This window comes from Hesperophylax consimilis, chromosome 5, assembly GCF_061612785.1.
Source record: "Hesperophylax consimilis isolate HC1 chromosome 5, BYU_Hcon_1.0, whole genome shotgun sequence".
Taxonomy (NCBI): Eukaryota; Metazoa; Arthropoda; class Insecta; order Trichoptera; family Limnephilidae; genus Hesperophylax; species Hesperophylax consimilis.
Genome location: NC_142840.1, coordinates 13,061,622 through 13,087,397, shown reverse-complemented (window position 1 = coordinate 13,087,397; position 25,776 = coordinate 13,061,622). Strand labels below are relative to the sequence as shown.

The 25,776-nt window shown below is 34.2% G+C and overlaps 1 protein-coding gene across 3 annotated transcripts; it reads left to right on the top strand.

Moving 5' to 3' along the window:
• The first annotated feature begins 647 nt into the window (after nucleotides 1-647).
• On the top strand, nucleotides 648-23,543 carry LOC149423555 (NADH-cytochrome b5 reductase 2-like). 3 transcript variants are annotated; one of them, XM_089632003.1, is made up of 6 exons: nucleotides 648-839; nucleotides 19,972-20,179; nucleotides 20,379-20,497; nucleotides 21,088-21,292; nucleotides 22,088-22,282; nucleotides 23,215-23,542. In XM_089632003.1, exons 1-6 carry the CDS (start codon nucleotides 822-824, stop codon nucleotides 23,385-23,387), a joined length of 918 nt encoding a protein of 305 aa, XP_089488129.1. In that variant the 5' UTR covers nucleotides 648-821; the 3' UTR covers nucleotides 23,388-23,542. The 3 variants fall into 3 exon arrangements, with proteins under 3 accessions (XP_089488129.1, XP_089488128.1, XP_089488130.1); XM_089632002.1 differs by lacking the exon at nucleotides 648-839 and adding an exon at nucleotides 8,578-8,718 and having other exon boundaries at nucleotides 23,215-23,543; XM_089632004.1 differs by lacking the exon at nucleotides 648-839 and adding an exon at nucleotides 18,263-18,363 and having other exon boundaries at nucleotides 23,215-23,543.
• The last annotated feature ends 2,233 nt before the right edge of the window (nucleotides 23,544-25,776 follow it).

Genomic DNA, 25,776 nt, shown 5'->3' with positions numbered 1-25,776 from the left:
ACCATTGACAACTGACAATCACAACCATAAATATCGTGCCAACTGGTGCCAACTTAATATACCGATCACAACAGAAGCGTAATTATGTAGTCTATGGAAAATTATTTTCAGTTTTTTCCTATATATATTTTTGTAAATACAAGGTAACTGTATTATAAAATTAACAAAAGCTCATTCCTGTAAATAATGGCAAAAAGGATATATTTTTTAAATAATGTGGCAATAACCTGTGTAATTCTTTAAGTTAACATTTTTCGAACCAAAAAGCGGCAGATAACATTTTTAAGTGGCTTTTAACCCCAAAGAAGTGTTCCAGCCAACCAAAATGAACATTGGTACAAAATAACTGGAAAAAAAACATTATTTTGGCAAATCTAATTCTTCTGCTTGAAATTAAGTACAATATTTTACGGCAATTTTTATTATGAAATATATATATCTGCAAATAGAAACCAACCCTCAACCCCTAAACAATCCCTCAATAGAGACGCCTCTGAAGATGTTTAAACAATCGAAAGTGAGAAATGCAAAATGTGCACTTTGCGAATATATTTTGTTTCATTGGGTCGATTGAATACTCCCATCACTATTCACTCCGGCATGTATTTTCGTTTTACATGAGAGTGGTATATTTATGACATGATCCGTCAGATCGCGTAATTTTGTAGTTACTTTTTCTTTATGGAGGGGGTCGTTTGCGTTTGTGATAAAATGCCACAAAAATAAAGTTTACGGTGTGCGCTGTTCAAAAATTTAATACAAACTCTAAAACTTCATATTAATTATTTCATTCAGTGTTATTTCCTAATTGGAATATCAGCATGTCCAAAATGACACTTGTAAGTATCAATATTTATAGATCTCATTTCTACCAAAATACTAACTATATATGCAAAAAAGTTTCTGTTTTTTTTAAATTATCAGTATTTTTCAACATTTTATCAAAATAATTGCCATCTTCCATTCATGATAACGTTTTTATGTAGTATGTTGTGTGCGGTGTTTTTCCTACGAAGTAATATACATAATTATCTCGGGAGAATACAAAAAAGTTTACCGCTTAAAATAATGTAAATATCCTCTTTTAGAAACGATTAGGTAACCGCTATCCCGGTTAACAGTAGCATTGTGTGTAATGGTAATCGTTTTGTCAGATCAACACGAGTTCGTCTGCTAAAAATACTTTCAAAATATTATAACTATTTCCAAATCACGAAAATATTACCAAATTACAAGTAGTGAGGTACATCCCCCACCTTCGACATTATTTTCTTAGCAAAAAATATAATCGGCGAACGGAAAACAAATAAATTGAAAGTGAAAGCATTGAAAACAGGTTGCTGGACGTTATTGTAGATTCATATTGACCTATGATTAATTCTTTTTCGATATTATCGCTACCGTACGAATACATAACCGCAAAATGTTCTAAAACATTAATATACTTCATTAATTTAGTCCTTCGGTAGAGTCATAACTAACTCGAAAAAAGTTCAATTTGTAGGCAGAAAAGACCTTGCGCTAGTTTTCATGAGCAGGTTTAGTCGTTTATAAATAACAATTTGGAACACGATCGTTAATCAATACCATAAATAGTTCTTTTAGCATAAAGGTAGGTGACATTAAGAACGCCAAGAACCCTTATTTATTATTTTTTTTATATTAACTCCACACAGGAGGCCCTGAAGAAAATAATTTCCCTCAGGGTCTATGTCATCTTTGGGGATGCTGTGTGGAAGGTCTTTTTGTGGAGAGGAAGGAGTGAACATGGGTCTTGAAGAGTCCCATGTTGTAGGAGGGAGGAAACACAGAGGCCGGCAGTTCGTTCCACAGCCGAGCTGTTGAACTTAAGAATGAATCGTAGAAGCGACCCGTTCTCCTGTGACAAATGTCAACCGTGTACAAATGTTGGACGCGCGTTTGGCGTGTATCCCGACTACTCACCGGTGCCGAAGGGATCAATGACGCTAGTTCCTCAGAGCATCTTCCATTGTAATACCGATAGAACAAGGACAGCATACCTACCTGACGCCTGTGCTCTAAAGATTGCGGTCCGTTTGTTAAGATTGGAGAATCTATCAAACGGACCGCCCGTTTCTGCACAGAGTCAAGGGTTTTTTTCAGGTATTTAGGGGCTCCGGAACTCCGGACCAGAGATGGCTGCCAAATTCGACAGTAGGGCGCACTTGCGATTTGTACAGGGTCAGCAGTTGTGTACTATTAAAGTATCTGCGGGCCCTGTACAGTACGCCCAGCTTCCGAGAGGCCAACTTTACTCTGGCTTCGATGGAGCCCCGTACCTGAGCTGGTCACTTATAGTTACACCAAGCATATCAATGGAACCTTATCACCTTATTAATTTGACTGTACTTTAGTGTAGTTCTACAACACAATAATCTTATAATTTTTACGTACAAATGTAGAATAAGTCGGGGACGCCCAAGCAAGACATACCACGATTAGGAGAATCAAATACTTTAGTCGGGCCATGTAAGAGTCAGAATAACATGTATGAATGAGAATGAAGCAAGGAGTGTGAGCCAAGACCGAGTTGTTCGGCGGTCAGTCCTATCTGCCTCCCTCTGTGAAACGGCGTGATGGTTTGTTAGTTAGTTAGTTAGTCCGTAATTTAATTAGATACCCACCTAATAAATAACAGGTCCTATTTAGAAAAGCCATTCTTACAAGATTTATCAAGTTTTATTTCTGCGTATACACTTGCGAGCGGAACCATGGGAAAATAACGAACTAACCGCAAAGGGCGCGAACCGCATAATAGAATTATTATGAATGAACAAAAATTAATAATTATTCGTAATAAGTCGTGGTTCGGCTCTCAGCTACATAAATGTATAGGTACGCATCATAACAATAAATATCACAACAACCTTTTATAATAATGTACATTTCATATCACGCTATGACCGTGATATGAAATGAACATTATCACGATCATAGCGTGATATGAAATGAAAAATTCAATGTTAGATTATTTAATTTTATTAGCGCCCCAGCAATAATAAAATGGAATAATCATTCTTTACTAAGACAGCCCGCAGGCGAGAGGCTTTAGTAGTTGCGGTTGCAGGCATACAAATCCAGTATGCCGCGTTTTGGTTTTAGTTGATCAACTTTTATTGAACGAGATTTCCAGAGATGTGCAAAATGGGTACCCAAAACCATTTGAAATGCAAAATGGAAATGGGTCAAAACTTTTCCATTTGAAAATGCAAAATGGTTTTTAGAAAAGCATTTCAAATGCAAAATGCAAAATACCTATTTTCAAAATGCATTGAAAATGCAAAATGGTTTCTCAGGTTAAACAATTAAAATAATTACAGATTTTTTAAACAATTTTGTCATTTAATAATGGACATCAATGTAGAACAAACATATTACATGATGGTAAATCCAAAAACACCACGACTACAGATTATGAAACCACAAAAAATTTGCGCGGGACTAATTTTGCCAACGTAAAAACATAGAAACTGCTATCTAACATTTAATATTACAGCTTCATGGCTCCATGTTCAGTATTTTTTGTAATGGTATCACTCAATTGCCAGGGCTCCTACCAGGGAGCAACTTGACAAATGTAAATTATCTCTCATAGCGAGGTTGAGGACGGACTGATATTTGGGGCTTATGAAAAAAAATGAGTGGAGATAGTAGGAAGAATGTTGCAAAAAAGCATTTAAAATGGAAAATGCATTGAGAAAAGCATTTAAAGTGCAAAATGCAAAATGGTTTTTAGAAAAGCATTTAAAATGCAAAATGGAAAATACCCATTTTGCATTTCCATTTGAAATGGATTTATTTGAAATAAAGCACATCTCTGGAGATTTCTAACTAAAAACTTGATCAACTTGGTTGAAAGAAGGTTCACACCTTGTCAATATGCTTTCTAAGTGTCGAGGTGATCAGCTAAAATTGCAACGTCTGAACCCGTATTACGGTATACGGAGATGCGCACACGAGAGACTTTTTTTTAAATTTATCTTTCTCGTCTGCGGATGGCCTAAGTCCACATCTCAAAGTTTAACCACGGAGGCTGTAGAGATAGAACGGTTGTAGATCGGTTTGTAGCATTTTTTAGATAGAAGATTTTAGTTTTACCTAATATAACCTGCACCGATTGGGGCGTATATAAGGGGGAGGGGGTTAGGAGTTTGAGGTTAACCCCCCCACTGGCCTCAGTATTCCGTAGAAAAACAATAGCAAGTACTTATGGATTGCATCCCAGAAAAAAAATATTTGCACATCTCTATATCAATGTGATGTAAATTAATAATAAATTGTAGTGAGAAGAGGTCTCGAAATCTTTCTAAAAAATGTCCCCCCCAACATGAATGCTATAGTTACACTACTGTGATCACTCGGACACTGACGTTAGGAAAAAAATAGTTTATACTTTTTTCTCTGTATAGCAGCCGTTTGCTATATCCGATAATTTAGCTTACTTTTGGAAAATGGTTAACTACCAATGAAGTATCGCTTACCTGACCTACCTACCTACCACTTACCAAACAAATAATATAGTCAGGAACATCAAATCGGGGGACGTAAAATGAATCTATCTCAATTTTATTTAGTTCGAAAGGGTCCTGTAACATACCTACTCGTACGATAAATATTTTTCTGCGATGATTCATTTCTTCAGATCTTTGAAAAGGAAAATGAACGATACACATTACACATGGATGGTTGCCAACTTGTGTATTAAATCAATTGTGATATCATCAGTAATAAGTATAAATAATAATTACGTTCTTTATAAGATAGCTGAAGTTGTTTTTGTATGTTTTTTTTATCATGCAATGTAATTAAATGCTTACAGAATGTGAGGATTCCAATTAGTGTAATTATTTGAGACGAGGTCATAAAATATAAGCATATATCAGGCAATGTCATTTTTACGCATGCTGATAAGACGCGAGGCCTGAGAGGGGTCGAAACCATTACTCAACCAATAATTATCCAAGCATAAACTGCGCGATATACTAGACTTGGTACCCGCGCTTGAGAGTGCTTGCAGCAAAAACCGTATAGTGCTAAATTACGATAAAAATCGAATTACCCGGTAATTCTGGTCTGGACAACTTTGGGGGGGGGGGGCCAAATGAGGAACTAACAAACTATTTTGTATCCACAAAATCTGAACTGGTGGCGTAGCTTATAGACTTTTGGGACCTCTACTTGCCAACACACATTGATAAAAAGAGATGGTGCAAATAATATTGTTGTATTTTCCAGGAATGTCATCTACGGGTACTATTATCTTTTTTTCCCTACGAAATACTACAACTAAATACAAAGACGCGTTACGTTCATACTAATCGAACAAAAAATATTGCACGTTCATATTTCCAGATTGAAATCGAATAACGCAACGCACGAGAAAAGAATAGCCACAACAAATTTGTGTGAATACATGGAATGGCCACAAATAACATCATTTTTAGCTAAATGAAAGGAACGCATTAGAAAGAGATAGCTACTCAAAGAATATGTTTACGGGTGAAACAGCTATATTATTAAGAACTCCCCTCGTTTCTCTTGCTTCCTCGCGACACCAGAGCGACGAGCATTTTTGTATCGACGTCATGCTCTGCTCGCCGCGCACATGCTCGCCCTTCAGTGGGCCGCTTTTACTGAAAGAAACTTCATCAGATTTGGTTTTGCTCGAGAATGATTTGTGCACATCTCTCAAAGCAAGGAAGGCATTTTTTTCACAAAAACGAGCCTAGAACGACGTGTTTGTGGCAGCCGGTGACATCTTGTCTGACCGCCAACCTTGTGTGCGATACTAAATCATCAGTTTGTCCATTGGACTCAGTTCAGTGCAACCACGCGCGTTGTCTCAGTAACATATCTTCCCTTTTAATTCATTTGAGCTACGTTCATAACTTTTTACTGCTTTCTGAATGGGGCTGAAAACTAAAATAAATCTATTTGAATTTCGATTTTGTTTATTTATTGAATGAATAATTCAATGAAGTGGAAAATAAACCACTTCAAACAATGCAATACCTACTATTTTCACTTACACACACACAAATTGGAATTTGGCTTAAATGTTAGCCTTTTTGATCTGGGGAGGAAGGTTCAATCCTCAGTCAAACCATTTTTTTTTACAGTTTTTAAATACATTTTAAAAGTTTATTACAGTTAAGAGCCAGTCTCTGGGGAAGAAGGTTCAACCCTCTCAAACAAACAAAAAATACAAATCATTTTTAAATGAAAATATGTCGCTGTTCCAAATTCCTGTAATATTAAAAAATCTTCTAATGAAAAAATAAGAAAATACACAGATTTAGGAAATGAAATAAAAAGAATTTGGCATTCTCAGACTATAAAAATATTACCATTCGTTATTTCGGCTACTGGCATTATACCTAGCTCTCTCATTAAAAATTTAGACGTATTAGATCTATCAAAAAATTTATATATAAAGATGCAAAAGTCGGTCATTTTGAATACATGTAGGATAACGATAGATTTTTTTAAATATTTATGTTGAGGGATCAGTAGGATTTATAGGCCCTGTTAGTGCCTGTTCCCACTTCCGTTTTAAAAACGGAGGCGGGTCCCGTTTTAAAAACGGATGCCCTAGTGGCTGTAGTGGATGTATGGAGCTGTTCACACTTGTCCGACACGATTTGAAAACGGATCCGACATTTTTTGTCGGATGGCTCGCCTACGCAGCGCGTCCGTTTTCAAATCGTGTCGGAACACGCTCGCTCATAGTGTTGTATGGAGCTGTTCACACTTGTCGTCTAGTTGTTCCGGCAGAGTCCCCGCCACACCCCGACCCCTCCCCGCCAGCTCCCAGTCGCAAGGAAGCAGGCACGCTGCGTGCTTGTATTGGGTTATTTTGTTAAGTAAATAAATCAAAACTACAATAATGGATAAGGAAATAAATCCCGAAAATTTAATACCACTGGTCGAAGAAAGAGTATAGTAATATTTTATCTTTAACTAAATAAAAACAAAACACGTGGTGTACACAACTTTTGTATATAAAATTTAAATTTAAATTTTTTAAATTTTAAAGCTTTAAAAAGCGTTTTTTAAAGATGCACGGAAGAGCGTATTAGTTTGATAAACACATAATAAAAAATATTTGAGTTTTTATTGTTTTCTTACTTTACTTTAAAATATGGATAGCCTTTCTTCAGGACAAATGCACTCTCTCAATTTTGTATTTTGATATGTTAAGCTCTCTGAAACTCATTCCAGTAGATGGTTAAAGGAAGTGATAGACATTCTCTTAAGCCATTAAGCGCCCTTGAGGTGATTTTCTCATGGTGAAAACGGCGCTATATAAATAATCCAATCATTATTATTCTAAAATAATTTAAGAACTTTAGTTCATCACTTCTCAACTCACCAATTAACACTTGGAAAATTCCTACAGAAAATCATTTGGCTATGATTGGGTGTAACCAAAATTTTCTTTTCACTTTTTTCCTTCTTTTTAATAAGTACCACATGACAACAAGAGCTTCATCGTCGTCCATTGCGCACCATTACTGAAGAATGAGCAAATAACATGTTTTTGTTGAATCGAAAATTATTTTTTTTCGTTGTCCGTTTTTAAAACGGAAGTGTGAACAGGGCCATTGGCTATCCGTTTTTAAAACGGGACCCGCCTCCGATTTGAAAACGGAAGTGGGAACGGGCCCTTAGAAGTTCTACCGAGCCGAACCCTCTGATATGAAAATATCTGGAGTCGGTGAATTATTTTCCCATTTGATCTCTGGTGAGTTGACGTGTTGTTCTTGTATTGTTTTTTTTTATTTTTATTTATTTTGCTTATATAATGCACTTGCATAGCGTTGATTGACTAGATGATCATTTGTGGAAAAGTGAGTGGAAGGGTTTAGTTTTTCCTATGGGGAAGATTTAACCCGGACAAAAAAAATCGGAAGTAGTAAAAACACCTAGTTTTTACGGGTTGATTTCGTTATTACCCACAACCTTCTGGCTGCTTTTAATCGTGGAAGTAACGCGTATGTAATCCTTTTAATTTGTCTTTACTTACGTTTGAAGAGAGAATTTATTCTCCATAAATTTAATAAACCAGAAGAACAATAAAAATTACCGTTAAAACTTGAAAGGATTTTACTTATCCCAATTTCGAACCATCTCACACAGCTTCAAAAACAGGTTATTGTAGTAGGTACTTACTTACTTTAACGTAATTGGGTAGGTATTGAAAAAAATCTGGATCCAACGTGAACTCATGATTTTGTTTGCAATTTGTTGTAAAATATAACATGAAGAAAATACAACGTTTTACTTTCACTAAATATGCAAATGACGATACTTATTTTAATTTTATTTATAAAATACTAAGTGCAAAGTGCGAAACTTGCCTGAAAGTATGATCGAATATCAACATGAAAAAATACAATTTAACAGAATAAGCGACGGAAACTTACTTTTTTACACGATTATAATGTGTACTCTTTAAAGATTATAATGTTGTAGGATTTATTTACATAATATTGTAACAAGGCCTGGCCGACAGTTGATAACAATCATTTATTATTATTTAGTAGCCATCCGTGCGAGTGTTCCGCGCTACGTGCAGTTTGCCTCAATTTACGGACTGATACATGTTCTTAGCGAGATAACTGTTTTAAATTGCGTTTTTTAACTGTTTTAAACACCAAATTAAAATTAAACATGGATGATTCAACAGAAAACTATGTAAGTTAATTATTTTAGAGTTATATTTACTACGAAAAAATTATGTTTTTTGTATTCAGCTTTGTTTTTGTCAAGTTGACCGTCAAAACCTACGATTTCTTAAGCGTTGACTTGGGTCAAACGTCAAACGTCAGGAATCTTGCATAATTTGGTTTTTTTTACAGAGGTAAGAGAGAGGTGTACCTACGAGTACTTTACTTCGAGAATTCTATAATCTTCAGCGTTACATAATTATTTTTTAAGTCATTAAGTCTTAAAATTTGTAATATAATATCCCCTATCTTGCAATTATTATTGTATAATTTTATAAACGTCACATAATTATTTGTTTTTGTCAATATCATAATAAATATATATTATTTATTACGATTTAAGTGTGCTCGTACGTATTTTCAGTTGCGAGTTGTGGCGATTATGATTATTCTATTGCGTGAATCGTAGCCGAACTTGTAAAATATGTTAAGGCGAAGCTTAATGCTAAATCACTATTTTAATTAATCTTTGTAACTAATTGCTGTATATTATGAATACCAAAAAATATGCGTTAGATAAATTGAATGTTTTCCTTTCGTTTCGCTTGAGTAGAATACAAATAAAAAATCAATTTGAAAATAAAAAATATAAATGTAAACTACTAAAAATTATTATTTTCAATAGAAATGTATGAACGCGTAAAGAAAATAACTTTTCAAAAATACAGTAGTATAGCTAAGATTATCTGTGACAGTTTAACTTGATAACTTTTTTGCTTTCTTATAAAATTATGTAAATTATAATTAAAAACCAGTTTTGTGCTTGAAATCGAACGTTTCTAGACTCCGTTTGTCAAGCGATTAATGCCTATTACCTACAATATAAGGTATACCAAGAATATACGCATGTTTGGCTTGTAGCTTCCTCTTAATACCGATGTCATACTTTTGATTTGGTACCTGCTTATTTGAATTAACAATACAATAAGTAGATACATGTACAGAAAATAGGTATACGGTTAGTACACACTTTCAATAGAAAAAAATCTTTGTATCAGTTATATAATAATGAGAAGTAAGTAGGTATATCTGTTTTTGGAAATGGAATAATGCATTTCTTATAATAGTTATTTAGTTAAAAATAAAATCGATTTTCCACTTGGCGGCCATTGTTATTGATGTTTTAAGGTTTGTTTTTTCTTCCCTCATTCAACCCAAAATATGAATCTGTTATCCTAATATAGGTTATTTGTTCGGATTTAATTAAAAAATATTTTTTTAATAAATATTATTAGTTTTACTACATATATGCATATCATTGTATTATTTGTTCTTATTTTTTTTTTCTATGTTACCACGTAGTAGCATTTTTGCCTAGAGTATTTAAAAAAATGTAATTATCTTTTTTTACCGTAAAAGCTATTATATTATATTTTATTATAATGCATTCTTTTCCATTTCCGGAAACTGAAATACTACTTCTCATCTAACTGATAGATAGTGTATTTTGAATTAAAATTGCATATTAACCGTGTCCCTATTTTCTGTATATTTAACAAACAGTGTTTTGACTTTGTTCCCCTTTTCATTGGTAGATCGGAACATTTTCAATCTATTATGATCATCTTCAGACTGGTATATACTTGACTAAAACTACGTTGTTTATACATTCTTGATGTTACGTACGCCGAAAAAGACACCGGTGAATTTTTTTAATGGGTAGATGAGCAGGAGGGCCGCGGTAAATCAGTTTATTAAAAAAGTTTAATACACGGAAGGTCCGCTACAGGGAAAATATACATTTTTTTTTTTGCGATAACAGTTGGTTTCAACTGATTAAACTCGATATCGTTAAGATGAAGTGCTATTTCAAGTGCTGTCACTACTGTTGAAGTTCTAAAGTTATTACAAGTGCTCTCACTACTGTTGTATAGTTAATAAAAGTTGACACTTGTTAATATTTTTCGTTTTATTAGAAATTAGCCCTTATTGGTGTGGCGATTTTTTTGCATATTTTCCTTAAAACTTACCGAAATTGATACAATTTAACACTACGGATTGATTTACAACATTTTGGATGTTTGATGGCCAATTCGACGAAAATATGCGTAAGCACAGGGTTGCCAACGACACATTTTTTTTATAGTTATAGCACTTTCTGATGAAAAAAATCGTAATTTTACGACTTAATTTGACACTGGTAGGGGAAGGGTTAAGATTAATAATGAAACAATAATACATCGAAATCGTTATCGATAAAACCGTATTCAACCACACAATCTTTCCACTGCAGATTATTTTTTTCACACATTTTGCTCTGATGCTGAACATTACAAATGTTTCGACAGGTTGATTAATATTTCAAAGTCGATATCTCGATTATGCTCATCACTACTGACAGGTTCCCCCTCTACCAAAATATTTGAGTTTTCATCTCAAACCCCCAGTCCACGTTGGCCCAATTGTTTATGTAAAAATCTGTCGTTAGATTTTGTTTGTATTGTTTATAAGTTTATTATTTATAGAAGTACAAAAATCTGTTGGTTTAAATTAGTTCCTAAATAAATAAATAAAAATGCATTGGGCTAATGTTGGCGCCAACGTGTGAACGCCGTCGCCAACGTTATCCGGTTAAAAACGGTTATATTGTTTAGGCGGCAAATCGAAAATAGCACATTATAAATCGTTATAGAAAATTTATTTGTCAACATAAAAATAAACTAAATATACCTTCACTATCGTAATTTTTTTTCGGGAATAAAAAAAAAAACAATCCAAATACCCTATTCTGCGTTGGCCATTTCACCTCCTTTTTATGTGAATACCGCACAAGAGTCCCAACTGCTCCCAACCGTCTGGAGCCAGTAAGACTACGGCTTCCCCGATTGGGGTATGTTGTGAGGCTGAAGGTAGTGAGAGGGGGGAAGATGGAGGAGTACCTGGCCAGATCTAGTCACCAAACACGTCTAAAGCCATTTCAAGTAACGTTTCAATTCTGAATGGTGATCTTACACCAGGGCGATGCTGAGAGTAGGATATCATATCTATATGAATGTGGAAGTTATCACATCTGCAGAAATTTATTTGTACAGCATCTTAAATTGTTAATCATCGTAATTCATAAATGTAAATAATCATTCGCGCAATAATCAACACGACCACCTCTGCTGAGGACAGTGCCAACATGTGAACACCCTTTGCAGGTTGGCTCCAAGATTCTTTGATGTGTGCATGAAAACTGACAATAATCGGGTTGACCGGTCAATGTTGGCGGCCAACGCATGCCAGCACATTGGTCAAATGCATTTGGGTCGAACGTGTACACGCGCTAAAAGATATTATTAAAATTATCAAGTTGGAGATTAAAAAAATTACCAAAAAGGAGATGACCATTATTTTGTCATAATACATGGGTAATATTTTTTATGTCAAGATATTATTTCTGATAATTTAAGTTTATTTTTTTTTATCGTATTGTAAACCAATCTAATGTAAGAAATTATTTTATGCATCCATTGTACAAAATTGTAAACTTTTCAATGTTCCTAATATAAAAGTCCCATGGACGTATAAACAGAGTTAGTAAGTAAATAAATATATATATATATATATTTTTTTTTTTTTTAAAAGAAAGACAAACATTCCCAGGTTACTAATAACCCAACAATGTTTGAAAATCTCCTACTACCACGACAGAAAGCCGAAAATGTTGCTTGTGTTGTGATGGAGGACTTAGCCAGCCGAGGAATCGAACACGCGACGCTCGGGTGAGACCCAAGCGCTATGCCCACTCAACCACTGACCGGTCGTATATTTACGATATTGACTTATTTGTTGAAAAAACTTTAATGTTCATGTTCACTTTTATACATTGAGGTATATTACTCGATGCTTTTATATTTTATTTACATGGTACCTATCTAAGCATGTAGATTTTCAACATAAACACAAAATATTTTTTATCAACATAATATGTGTATATATGTTGTCTGCAGCATATAGTTTTTTTACAATTTATAACCACCAATTACATGGTGGGATCAAATGTAAAAAACCACGAGTCAACTTGGTTTAAAATCACTTTATTTTTGCAATAGGATCATGGTCAAATCTTCTGTAACCCTCCGTCTGGTGCACCTGATCTGACAGGCAGAGGCCGGAATTTTTTCTTACCCTTCCTCCCCCCCCCTGCCAGAGTAGCTTCAGGTTCCACCCTTTTGAACCCCCCTACTCAGTTTCTCACCTGACAATGTAGAATGTAGAGAGTAGTGCGTGACGTCTGTGTTCTGTTAGGCTAATTGGGCAGGATTTTGTCATATTTTTTAAGGTACTTGATCCATTAAGTTATCAATTCTAATGAACAAGAGACGTCTGATTCTGATTGATTACTTTTTGTTTTATTATTTAAACTGTAATATTATAACTGTAATGTCATTAAACTTTTTTCAATCAAATTTTACTTATTTTCTTTGTATACATCCCTATAAAGATCAGCGATTACCTTTGGGTGGCTGATATTAATATAGGTAGTTAAGAATGGCCATATTCAAACTAGTGCCTGCCAGGCACATTGTGCCCGAACTCAGGACGCCCTGAGGTCTGCCCGCCGCACAGTGGGCTGAAAATTGCCTTTCATAGACATAGAGACTTGAATTTTCTAGGGTATTTTTTTTGGCTAGAAATGGATTCTGCTGATCATTACTATGCTATAAAATTTCGTACGAAGCAATTGCGTGTACAAATGAAGGAGTTATCATTTTTTTAAGAAAAATTTGTATGGCACTGACATTAAAAATTAGGCTATCTCTGGAATCACAAGGTTGGCCATTCTATACTTACACACAGATATACTACTATTTATTTGTATTTTTTTGACATACTTCGTAATGTTGCGCAACTTGTGATTTTTTTTTGTGTTAATTAACTACTAGTGACTAATTTTAAGCGTACATGTAATAAGCTTATAGTGAAAAACCCTACACATAAATAAAAGCCTAACCTCCTTACTAATAAACATGTTTTACATTTTACACAACTGATAAACATCAATTTACCGTACATTAATGGTTGTTGGTTGTGTAAAATTTAAAATATATTTATTAGTAAGGGATAGGTAGTGTACAGCTTATATTATGGCGTATGAAGACTTGGTGTGCCCCACCACTTTCCCAACAATCATATAAAGAAACTGATTATTTACCTCCTTCATCGTACGCGTCAAGACTCTAATGTTTTGATAAAATGAAGCTACAGTTAATTATTATGAACGACCAGATGCTCCAGTGTACCTGCATATGCATACAGTGTTCGTTAGTACACATACATATTTACACTCAATAATAAATATACAGTACGTAAAAAGATAAAAACATTTTGAAATAATTTCTCCTCACTATTGCCGGATCTAATAAACAAAAGTAAAAAGTTAATACATAATTAAATTTATATGCACATTTTGAAAATAATAAGTTAGCTAAGGTAGTTTAACTCACTATCACAGGGCTGTCTCATCATGAATATGCATTGTAATTAGCCTGGTAGCGAACAGATCAAACGCTTACCCCCTAGAACCAGTTCACTGAGAGTTTTTATGAAGAAATCTGTATTGACGAAGAAGGGAGAAACTCCCGAAGACTAAGCTAAATATAGTGATTCTTGGGTTACTAGAAGGGGAGCGTCAGATTTGTGCTAACATTCCTCATCCACGCTCATCACGCGCATGAGGAATGTGTATAATAATAAGTTTTACACAGAACCCAGGTCCTGTGCAGACGAAATTGGAGCAGTCTGTTTCAGTCGCTGATTTGCCAAGGTGCTGATAGTAACCTAACACAGCGCCCTTGTGGTCTTTACTAGCGCCAGGCGCCGTTTGGTTCATGGATGGCCCTGGACTTACCCTTATTCAGAAGGCGGTTTATTAGAGATATATAATATGTATTACCAATGACTAAATAAAATACCCTAAGGACTTGGCATACCAATAATCTGTCCAAGCAATAGTACAAAAATGGCTGCTGACCATAGACATATGAATATTAGTAGACCTGCCCTAAGTGATTAAAAGCGTATTATCCCCACTCCCCATACCGGTTCCATTGGAGCCGGCTGTGCTCGCGTATGGCCTCAAGTGAAATTTGAAAACGTGACGTCATCATTCTTGTGCGAACTATGGTCGAGGCATCATCGGTTCATTTTACGAAATAACACGGCAAAATGTTGACTTGTACTATGAAAACTTGTAAAAATAGATGTGAAAAAGAGAATAAACCCAATTGTCGTATTACATTCCATATATAAGCATTATTTTACTTTATTTTAAGCATATTCACATCGTATAATATGAATCAGTTGTTACTATCACATCGAGAAACGTCTGGACGCGAAACACAAAGCTGGTTGGTTGCTGGGAAGTAAATTATGAACATTTATAAAAGTGTCTTAACTAAATACTTAAACGAAATATTCGACTCTAAAAATAGAACCGAATTTTTTTGCCGAATTTGGACTTCGCAAATTTGTTCATAACGTGGCGAGTAATTTGCGCTCCCATGTAAAAATGTCTATTCATTCAAAAGCAGATTTTACTTTTAAGAAGTAAATGGTGATATTATAATGCGAGATGCCTATTTACTGTCAGATTGATTTATTGACGAATCACAGTCAGCTTCACTCCCTTCGTTCTTCAACAGTTGATTTTACCCCTCGCCATTATCTTCTCGTCTATTAATTCCTATGTCTGTGCTGCTGACTAACATTTGATGGTTACTAATAGATATTATTCAGTTGCTTCAATGGCAACATTTATTTATTTTTACTCTTTAATATAAATCAACCCCACTTATTCGTGAAGTGACATATTATTTTTATTTTACCGTTTTTAATGATTTTTTTTTCTGGAAAGGTTGCGGGTTTATATCCCAGCGGCGGCATGTAATTTTTTCTCGAAAGATTTTTTCAATTTGTATAGGTGTTTCAGGCTAATAATTATTGATTAAAAATCATATGCATACAGGTTTAAAAAACGGTTTGACAGTTTGAATAATTAGATAGCAAGATGGCGACTCGCGGAATACTGGACAGAGGTAAGAATGTTGGCTTTGTAATGTGAAGCATGAATTTGCGTGCTATCGACATTGTTCCCAATATCTACCGATTTATAACACATTTCTCTTTATCTCTTAAAAAAATGTTAATTTTAAGATAATATCTATACTTATTACTATTTGTAATACCGAAAGGGTAAATATATGAAATTCCCTCGATAGAAAAAAATCACAAAGTAAGTAAGTAAGAAGTTATAGGTATGAAAAAAATCACATTATATCTTTAAATGCAACTAAAACATTTAATTTTATATCTTTTTTGGTCAAGAGATTTTTGCTCTACTTCAAACGAGTCGTGTTTTATTAAATATATCCACCATTTTCGCTTAATTATTATCGTTTCTTAATATTAGTGCGCTCCCTCTAACATTCGTATTTATATATCTCCCTTTCAAACCAACTTTGAACGCTTACTACGGGGCCTTAACGAGGGATGAACGAAGCTAAAAGAAGAGTTCATTCGTGCAATGCAAATGCATGCTAATGAGGTATTATCTTTTTTCTCTCTCTGTATTATTAGCGCACTTCCTCGGTTATTCTATATTCAATGTATATTATAATGACATTTAAGAACTAGATATTGGATAAAGGAATCAGAGTAAGCTAGCAATGTCATGATAAACGTGTCCGGGACTGCTAATGTGTTGTAAGTTGCTAGGTGTGTTTGTCTATAGCCAGGATTGGCTAAAACCAGGTTGTCACTTCACTTCACTTCCACATAATGCACGCACTTTGGAGTAATTAATAATAACACTTTTGCTTCTTCCAAATACCCTAGAATATTAGTAATACGTCCAACTCCAATAAAATGTTGGCAGTATTTACTTGTATTGGTTGGCAACTCTGGCCGCTAGAGGCGTTAGTGTAGCATGGCATAATCATGCATAAAATCCATTCAAATGTATTAAAGAAAAACAAGCCTCACAACTAGTGCCGCTAGGAGGCGCTAGTGTAGCATACCGCCATTGGAAAGTACGGGAGATGTCAGAAGTTAGAGGTATTATAACTATTCTATAGTATTCACTTCTTCTTCCCATTGCTGCTCTAGTGGGAGACGATGTGTGGTATAATTAGAAAAACAACTATTGAATACAGTGGAGCAATGAGCAAGATAAACAGATGCGTAGCAATGATTGTGATTCAGCAATTATTATTTTAACTAGTTGAAGGCAAATGTGATGTCTGTTAATACAATCAATTATCATATTCTAATCTGAACACATTTTTGTCGTTGTATAATCTCTAGATCTTTATGATGCTCTGCCAAATATTAAATTGTGTGAAATTTGTTCATCATTGGTGCATGTCCTACCTGAGATATGATTAAGAGAGTTGTAGAATTTTTTAATTAAGAATTTACTACGTTTAAAAAGAGACAATAGAAAGATAGATTGTACAGTCCAAAAACATGTTGCTTAATTTGCCTACCACTATTTATAATTGAAATAACTTCTTGAAAACTAAAATATTGTGAATATGAAATATGTCCTAGTATGAGATTAATAAAATTATTTAAATGCAGCAAAAAAAAGAGTTACCTCTCAATATTGAAACATTGCTTGAAAGTGGCTTAGCTGTGTAACCAAATCTGAATAGCCAGTTTGTTCCAATATTCCCCATCCCTAACTTTGTTTCTGCTTGTTTTGTGAGATGCAGTCTAGAAAACTCATCACATTGACTATAATACGATGAAAATTGAGATGTTGGATTCCCACAAAAGTTATAATATTTTTTTATTAAAAAGATTTGTATGTGAAAGGCAATAACATTTGGAATCGGGCCGTTAACAATAACACTCCTTATGTAGATGACGATAAGGTTAAAATTCCCGCTTTACGCCAGCGGCCCGTTATGATTTTTTCAAGAAAAAAAACAGCCAAAAAGGGTCTTTTATTTTATTTTGCAATGTTCAGGCACAAATATTTACATGTTTTAAGATAATTTTCTAAAGAACTTATTTTACAATATTGTTTAATAAAATCATAACTGAAAATGGGTTCATAAGTAGGAGATTTCGACATTAAAAGCATTTTTACAGGCTTGATACTCTATTTTTTTCTTGGCTTATAAAAAGACTTAAATAAAATAAATGCTTGATTAGGGAGGTATTGTTACCACTAATATTATATTATATATATATATTGGTTAATTATGTATTATATGTATATTGGTTAATAAAAAAAAAATCTTATTAAAATTGTCTTTTTGGTTTTTTTCTCGATTTTTCGTCCGCCTCTCTGGTGGTAAAATTGCAATCAACTAATCAGGATACAAACTTATAATAATACCTGATTATAATTCGTATTGTGATTTAACCTATTATCTCAATTAATAAAATATTTATCACTTGTGATTCGAGTCACGTTCCTTGTACATTGAAGATTATCTCATTTTATCATAATTCGTTTGATAAGACTGGTGTTAAGTATTGGAATTCACTTTTTTGTGACAGTTCGTCTAGTTTATTTGTAAGTAACTGGTCGTTAAAAATATTTAAAGAAAATAAAAGGGTGCTCAATTTTAAACAATATTTCTTGACAATTCATCAATTCCAGTTAGTTTCCGAGACGGTAATTTAATTATAGTTTAAAAAAAATGACGCAATTCAGTGTATTTGCTAAATATATAATTTTTCACCAATACATACAGTTTTGTTTTCATGTTATTCGTGATAGACACCAGTTTTTCTTAATAAAATATTGAGCAAAAAAACGTCTGGAGACTTTGTGCAAAAATTTTACCATCTATGTTGGTTCAAGTCAAAATATAATTTTTTTTTTATTTCGAATAAGTCTTTTCACAATTTATTCTTTTAAAATAGATTTTAATAAACCAGCAATGCTCATTTTTCTAAAAGTTTTATACAAGTTCTAAAAATTAAAACGAGTTTTTTTTTTAGAGAATAGCCCCCTAAGAACACCAGGGACGGGTCGTTTCAGAGAATTTGAAACATTCTACAAATTTCAAAGTTAATTTTCAAGTTCTGTGAAAGTTATTTTCAAGTTCTGTTACTATTCAAATTATTTCAGTTCTGTCAAAGAACAGACTTATTGTGATATAATAACAGAACTTGAATAGGACTTTCACAGAACCCGGAAATGAACGTTCAAATTTGATGAATTGGCCAAATTCTGTTAAACAACCCATCCTAGGTTTCCAGAGGCTTAATAATTTTATTTGAATGTAAAGTTGTGTCAAAATTTCAAAGCAACCGGTGAAGAACTTTTGGAGATTTAAGATTTTTAATAAACGAACAACACTATAGCTGATCTGAAATATTGAAACAAATCCAAAAATGAACTGTTTTCTAAATTTGAGGGGCAGAGACGTCATTTTTCCCCAGACGGCAAATGCATTCTTTAAACACATTTATTAGTAAGGCCGTAACATTATTTTAATCTGTTTTGCTTCATACACAAGAGGTTAGTGCATCTGCAAGAATAACAGTAAGCGGATTCCTAACTAATAACTAGCTTAATACATAATAATCAAGGGAAATAAAAAAATGTATTTTAAAATTATATTTTATAAAATATAATATAATTTATATTTTATTTTATTCGAAGTAGTTATTAAAAATCACTATGAAGAAAAACATTTATATTTTATTTTATTATAAATGTTTTTCTTCATAGTGATTTTTAATAACTATTGTCACTGAGCAACAAACGTTTATAATAATAACTATGTGGAGATAGATACCCAATCAAATTTCTGTGTTCCTTGTATTTTGACCTTGTCGGCAGGGTCACGTTTTGACTTTTATTATTATTTTGTATATTTTTTTAATACAATTGTGATATTTATATAATTATTGCCCTCAGTGCCCTTGAGGTGATTTTTCACAAAAACGGCGCTATACAAATCATATTATTATTATTGCGCCACTGGAAATCAACACAGATTACCTTAGGAGATTTCTGTGCTTCTTGTATTTTGTTCCTGTAGAGATGCACATGTTTTTTATTTATACCTAGCGCAGACTGACGGTGAAAAATCACAGATAGTATGAATTCTCGACAAATCTTCTAGACTAGAGTTCATTGAACTGGAGTTACAGATAGAATCACAACCGAAATCAGTATTTTTAATAGTATGTTAAAAACTTTTCCGCTTTACTAAAAAATTAAACCATTTGATAATCAATGTATACATGAAATTCTATAATTTTTTTCCAGAATGTCCAATTGGCAGTAGGCATCGGTTGTGTTATAGCAACCATTATAATGGCCTCATTCTTTATCCCCTTCTGCGGAAAGAAGAAGAAGAAGATCACTCTGGTAGACTCCTCCATTAAGTACGCCCTACCACTCATCGAGAGAGAGGAGTTAAGTCACGATACAAGGCGGTTTAGATTTGGCCTACCAACAGCAGAACATATTCTAGGTTGGTAACATATAACATTACAAATATATTCATTGGGCATATATACATACATCTTCTTTTCCTTGTCCTGATTGGGTCAGGGGACCCTTCGCATTGACAAGGCCCCTCCAGGCTTCCCTGTCGTGCACTATTTCAGTGGCCTCCGTCCATAGCAGGCCCTGGCTATATTTTATTTTTTTAAATATTTTTATCTTTTCAGGTCTACCAATCGGTCAACATATTCATCTATCTGCGAAAATCGATGATGATTTGGTGATCAGATCATACACCCCCGTTTCTAGCGACGAAGACCAAGGATTTGTTGACTTAGTAGTTAAGGTATGACGCTCATATTCTTGACAGTTTAAAAATTTGTCTGTGAAAATTATGTCAGAATTCTTTGGAGTACAGCCAACATACATAAATACAATATTGTGATGTTTGCTGTTAACACATGCCAGTTAGAAAAATAATATTTTAGCAATGGATTATGGCAAGAAGACAAAAGATGACTAACCTACTAAACTCATATAATGGAAACTACATACAATCATCTGCCGTCTTGCATGCACTTCTGGCTTCTTTGAAATTCGTTAATGGTGCTATAACTATACATAATACTGCCAACCCAATTGCATAGACTGCGATCCCTAGCCACTCGCCTATCATCCTCGACCTCCCTATACTGCCCCAATATTCTGCTATGCGATCCGTCTAACTTAGCACTTGGCCATGATTTTCAGTGTCCTATCACATAGTATTGTGTCTTCGGGCCCTACAGTCTTGCAATGGTTTCATTGGGCTCAATGCTCATGTTCAGATTCTCAACATTTTGGTTTATTTTGATTCTGTAATCTATTTTCTGGACCGCTTATCTGTTTTGAGTGTTTCAATCACAAAAATAATAATGAATATCATATTATTTCCAGGTTTATTACAAAAATGTGCACCCCCGATTCCCTGATGGGGGCAAATTGACTCAACACCTCGATAGTCTGAAGATAGGAGACACAATCGATGTTCGCGGGCCTTCTGGCAGATTGGTGTACAATGGAAAAGGAAAATTTGCAATCAAGAAGTTGAGGAAAGACCCACCTACGAAAGTTGTGGCTAAAAAGCTCAATATGATAGCAGGTTAGCATATTAATAGATTCAAAGCTCTTGCGTAGAGATATAACTTGTTTTCTATTTTTACTTGACAATGTGTGATTATTGCATGCCAGTTATATTTGACTGCTATTTCTGGATGTTGTAGTATTATGTAAAATTCTTGGACTTTGCTTTTTTTTGCTGGGCAGGTGTTAATTTCTTGAACGAGCATAATTTAATTTTTTTGAATGGAACTAATGGAGCCTATGACGGGCGAGAAATATAATTAATGATTATTATATTGTTTATTTGCTAATTTAGCTGATGACATGTATGCAGATGCGCTAAATTGGTAGATCATTTGACATTGATCTCGACTCCACCACAACTTTTTTTGATGGATTGATGTGGGAAATATGATTTTAGATTCTAATAGCCAATAGCATTTATTGGGTTCTTTGACTTTTAGGCATTGAGATGTGTTGCGCTTCCTCTTTCCTGAACCAATGTGTTGGGCAACTTTGCAGGGTCCATCATCATCTGCAGTGATGATGGGCACTGCAAAGCTACCCATGCAGAGGTGAAACGCGCCTCAGAACTCAAACAATGTAATAGAATGCAAGGCTGAAACACGCCTCAGAACCCAAACAATGTAATAAATAAATACATTTTAGAAGACATATGTTTTGAAGTACGAAGTTATCACAGCAATGAATTTATTTAGTTATTTATTGATTATAACATCGTGAAAACTAGTTGTGACTTTGATTAGTTCCGCCAATTAAAATTTATGAAAAATATATTTCTTTATTATTCATAGACTGATTATCTTTTTTATAGGAGGCACAGGAATAGCTCCAATGCTCCAGTTAATTAGACACATTTGCAAAGACAAATCTGATGATACGGAAATGAAGCTGATCTTCGCCAACCAAACTCAAAAGGACATCCTCGTGAGGAAGGAATTGGAAGACGTGCAGAAGGAATATCCTCAGCAGTTCAAGCTGTGGTACACATTAGACACGCCGCCAGAAGGTACTTCATGAAATAATATATTAATAATTTATTTTTACATACTTTGACAAATGAAGGTTTACCTTCTTAGCCTTTCTTTCATAAAATGTTTGTATCACAATACGAAGAAGAAAATAAATAAGTGAGACTGCGGTGGAGGTACAATACGAATGTACGACTCCAGGTAGTAGCACTCCTGTCCTGGTGCATCAGAGGACACTTGAGTTGTTAGGATTTGGAATATGTGGTTTTGGGGACGGGAAGGAGGTTAGAGCTTTTTCAGCCGGGTTATACATGACAACCTTGAGACTGTGGAGATAAATAAAACTAACAGCACAACCGACAAGGGAAAGATCCGATCCCTTTCTTTTATAGCTATGTAACAAATGCTTTACCCATCTCTCAATTAATGTCAACAATTTACAGACAGACTTTTGCTTTTTAACCTTATCTTTGCGGCTGTTTCATATGTAATCCATTGGTGGCATAGAATAAAGAACACATTAAATGACTTGTGGTCTTGTTTCGTGATCCAAATATTTGCCAATCAGGATTTAAATTTCCAATACAAAACTGATTTTACTAAAGTCAAATGAGATGGAGATCTACGATGTCAGGCGAGTGTAAGTGAGACAGAGCTATTAGGCTAAATGGAATATTTGTTTCCATTCAAATTTGTACGGAAGGGACTCGTAATTTTCTTCTTTATTTCATAAGCTATACCCATAAGCAGATGTTGCATATCGTCGCTGGGTCCGTAATACTTCCAATGTGAAAGAATATTACTTTTTCAAATTTGAGGTATTACGGGCCTATGTGATCTATGAAGTTTCACAATAAAACACACATTGTTTCAAAATGTGCCGCGAGATGTGGAATGTATTGAAAAGGCCAGCATTGCAAAGGCTAATAGTGATAATTTTGAAACATTACTAATATTTTTTTAATTTCAGATTGGGAATACAGCTCTGGACACATAAGCGAAGAGATGTTACGGAAGCACATGTTCCCCCCGGGTCCCGATGTTCTGGTCCTCATGTGCGGTCCTCCGCCCATGATAAACTATGCTTGTTTACCCAACTTGGATAAAATAGGCTACAAAGACGAAGCCAAGTTTGCCTATTGAGGGCCATTTACACATTACAGAGATTTGTTAAATATTTATTTTTGTAAATCATATCGATACATTCTGTTTAGATTTAATGATATGAATCAATGTAGTATAATATTATTGTTAGTAAAAATGGTTAATATATTTTTTAAATCGTTATATAGTTATTATGTACTACATTATTTATTTATCGAAGTTCTTAACGACAGCAGTCAAGTTCCATTAAAAATGAAACAATCGACGTTGCGATGTGGATGGGAATTAAACCATCGTCCTCCAGTTTTAAAATGTGTCGAGCATTATTCTACAGAAGCTGTCAATAAAATGATAAGCCACTATTCTCTGACCAAAATAAACACAAAGTAAGAGACAACTGCCCATAATGGAGAGGGGAACAAACCAACGCCATGGACATGTCGCTTTCAGTGATTTGATGATGAATTAATCCGTCAGTCTACATGCACTCGCATTGAAGTATCACTAATTTAATCTTTAAAAATGAAATCTGCTTCATCCTTTTTACAATGGCACGTGAATTCCTCGCTGCATAATAATTAGAAAATAACATTCAGATCCTGCGCAGAAAAGTCCCACAATGCACTTACTTTACTCTTAAGTATTAGGGTCTGGTTATTTCGAAGAGCGCTCGCCAGCAGTAAACGTACAAATGATGTTGTAGTTTATTTAAAAAATGCTCTAATCCTCCTGGTGACAAAAAGATTTTTGTATGGATGTCACGGGATGATTATAAAATTTATTTTTTTAATGTGAAACTGCACAAGAGTCCAAACTGCTCCCAACCGTCTGGAGCCAGTGAGAATATGGCATCCCCAATTGGGGTATGTTGTGATGCTGAAGGTAGTAGGGAGGGAAGAAGGTGGGAAGTACCTGGCTATTCAGATCTGGTCACTAGACACGGCTAAAGCCATTTCAAGCAACGTTTCAATTCTGAATAGCGCCCTTGAGGTGATTTTGCACAAAAACGGCACTATATAAATTAGTATTACTTAAGTATCTTCCACTCTAGAACGGGCTGCAAATATACTATAAATATTGTTTATTGTAGTAATGCAAAATCATGTGTTTTTGGTTTGAAAATTTGGTCGCCTAGATTTGTTTCATATGCTCTAATTAAATACTACGAGTAGAATACACCTTGACCTTTGAAATAATCGAGTATTTTTTATATAAGTCTTTTTATAAGCCCAGAAAAAAATAATGTATAGGCCTATGAAAACTGCTTTAAAGTTCAAAATCTCCTACTTACAAACCCATTTTCGGTTATGATTTTATTGTATAATGTGGCAAATTAAGTTATTTATAAAATGATCGGAAAAAAATTAAATATTTATGCCTGAACATCCACAAAATAAAAAAATAAAAGGCACTTTTTGGCCATGTTTTTTTCTTGCATAAATCAAAACAGGCGGATGATGTTAAGCGGAAATTTAAACCTTATCGCCATCTACGTAAGGGTTGTTATTGATAGCGGCTCAATTTAAAATATTACACGACGTAGTGCATCGCCTTAAATGAATAATTTGTGAAATACAAATTAATCAATAAAAATTACTTGTGCATGAAACTTCCAGCTTCATGCCCCGTCATGTACCCAGGTTTTGCATTAGGGCATGTCTATCTCTTCTGATGCCAGTGATAGAAATAAAATTTTAAAGTCCTTCAGCCTAAAAAGCACAACTACTAGAAAATGAGTTGGCGTTTAGTAGGGTTCGTCGCATGTTAAAAAAAGAATGGCCTCCTACTTTATGTAAATACTCAAACGCATCATAAGATTTTGATAAAATAAGACATAATTATGGTCCTTCAAATTGGTAACCTGATGATTCATCACACTTTTCAAAGTGATTAAAAAGTCATGAAAAAGAATTAAAAAATAAAACTAGGTTAAGTTAGGTTTTTTCTGATCACTTTATATGTATCACTTTTCGAAGGTGCGTTGATTTGTCGTGGAACCCTTCAAAATATGTAAAAAAAATTAACATAATGAGTGGCACTCATTTACCACGCATATAAGATTGGTCAACTTAAAACTCATGCAGTATTACTTATAAAGCGTTCTCTAATACACCGCTGCATCGCTGGTACAGTTATACGGTGAAGAGGGTCGTTAAAATATTTACTCATAATAATATTCATGCAAGATTATTTTAGACTGGGGCCACTTTGTTCCAATCTTTAAAAACACGGTCATTTTCGTATTTCATGTTTAGTTGCTAACCATGTTTCTTCCGATGACATTGACTGGTATGCTTTGAATTGATTCGAAATTTGGCCAATTTGATTATGCTTCCCGTATTTGGTTTGGTAAATCGATATTTTGATTTAAAATTACCTCTGAAATTGCTGCCGATGGGTATTACATGTTATTTTCATTATATATTTG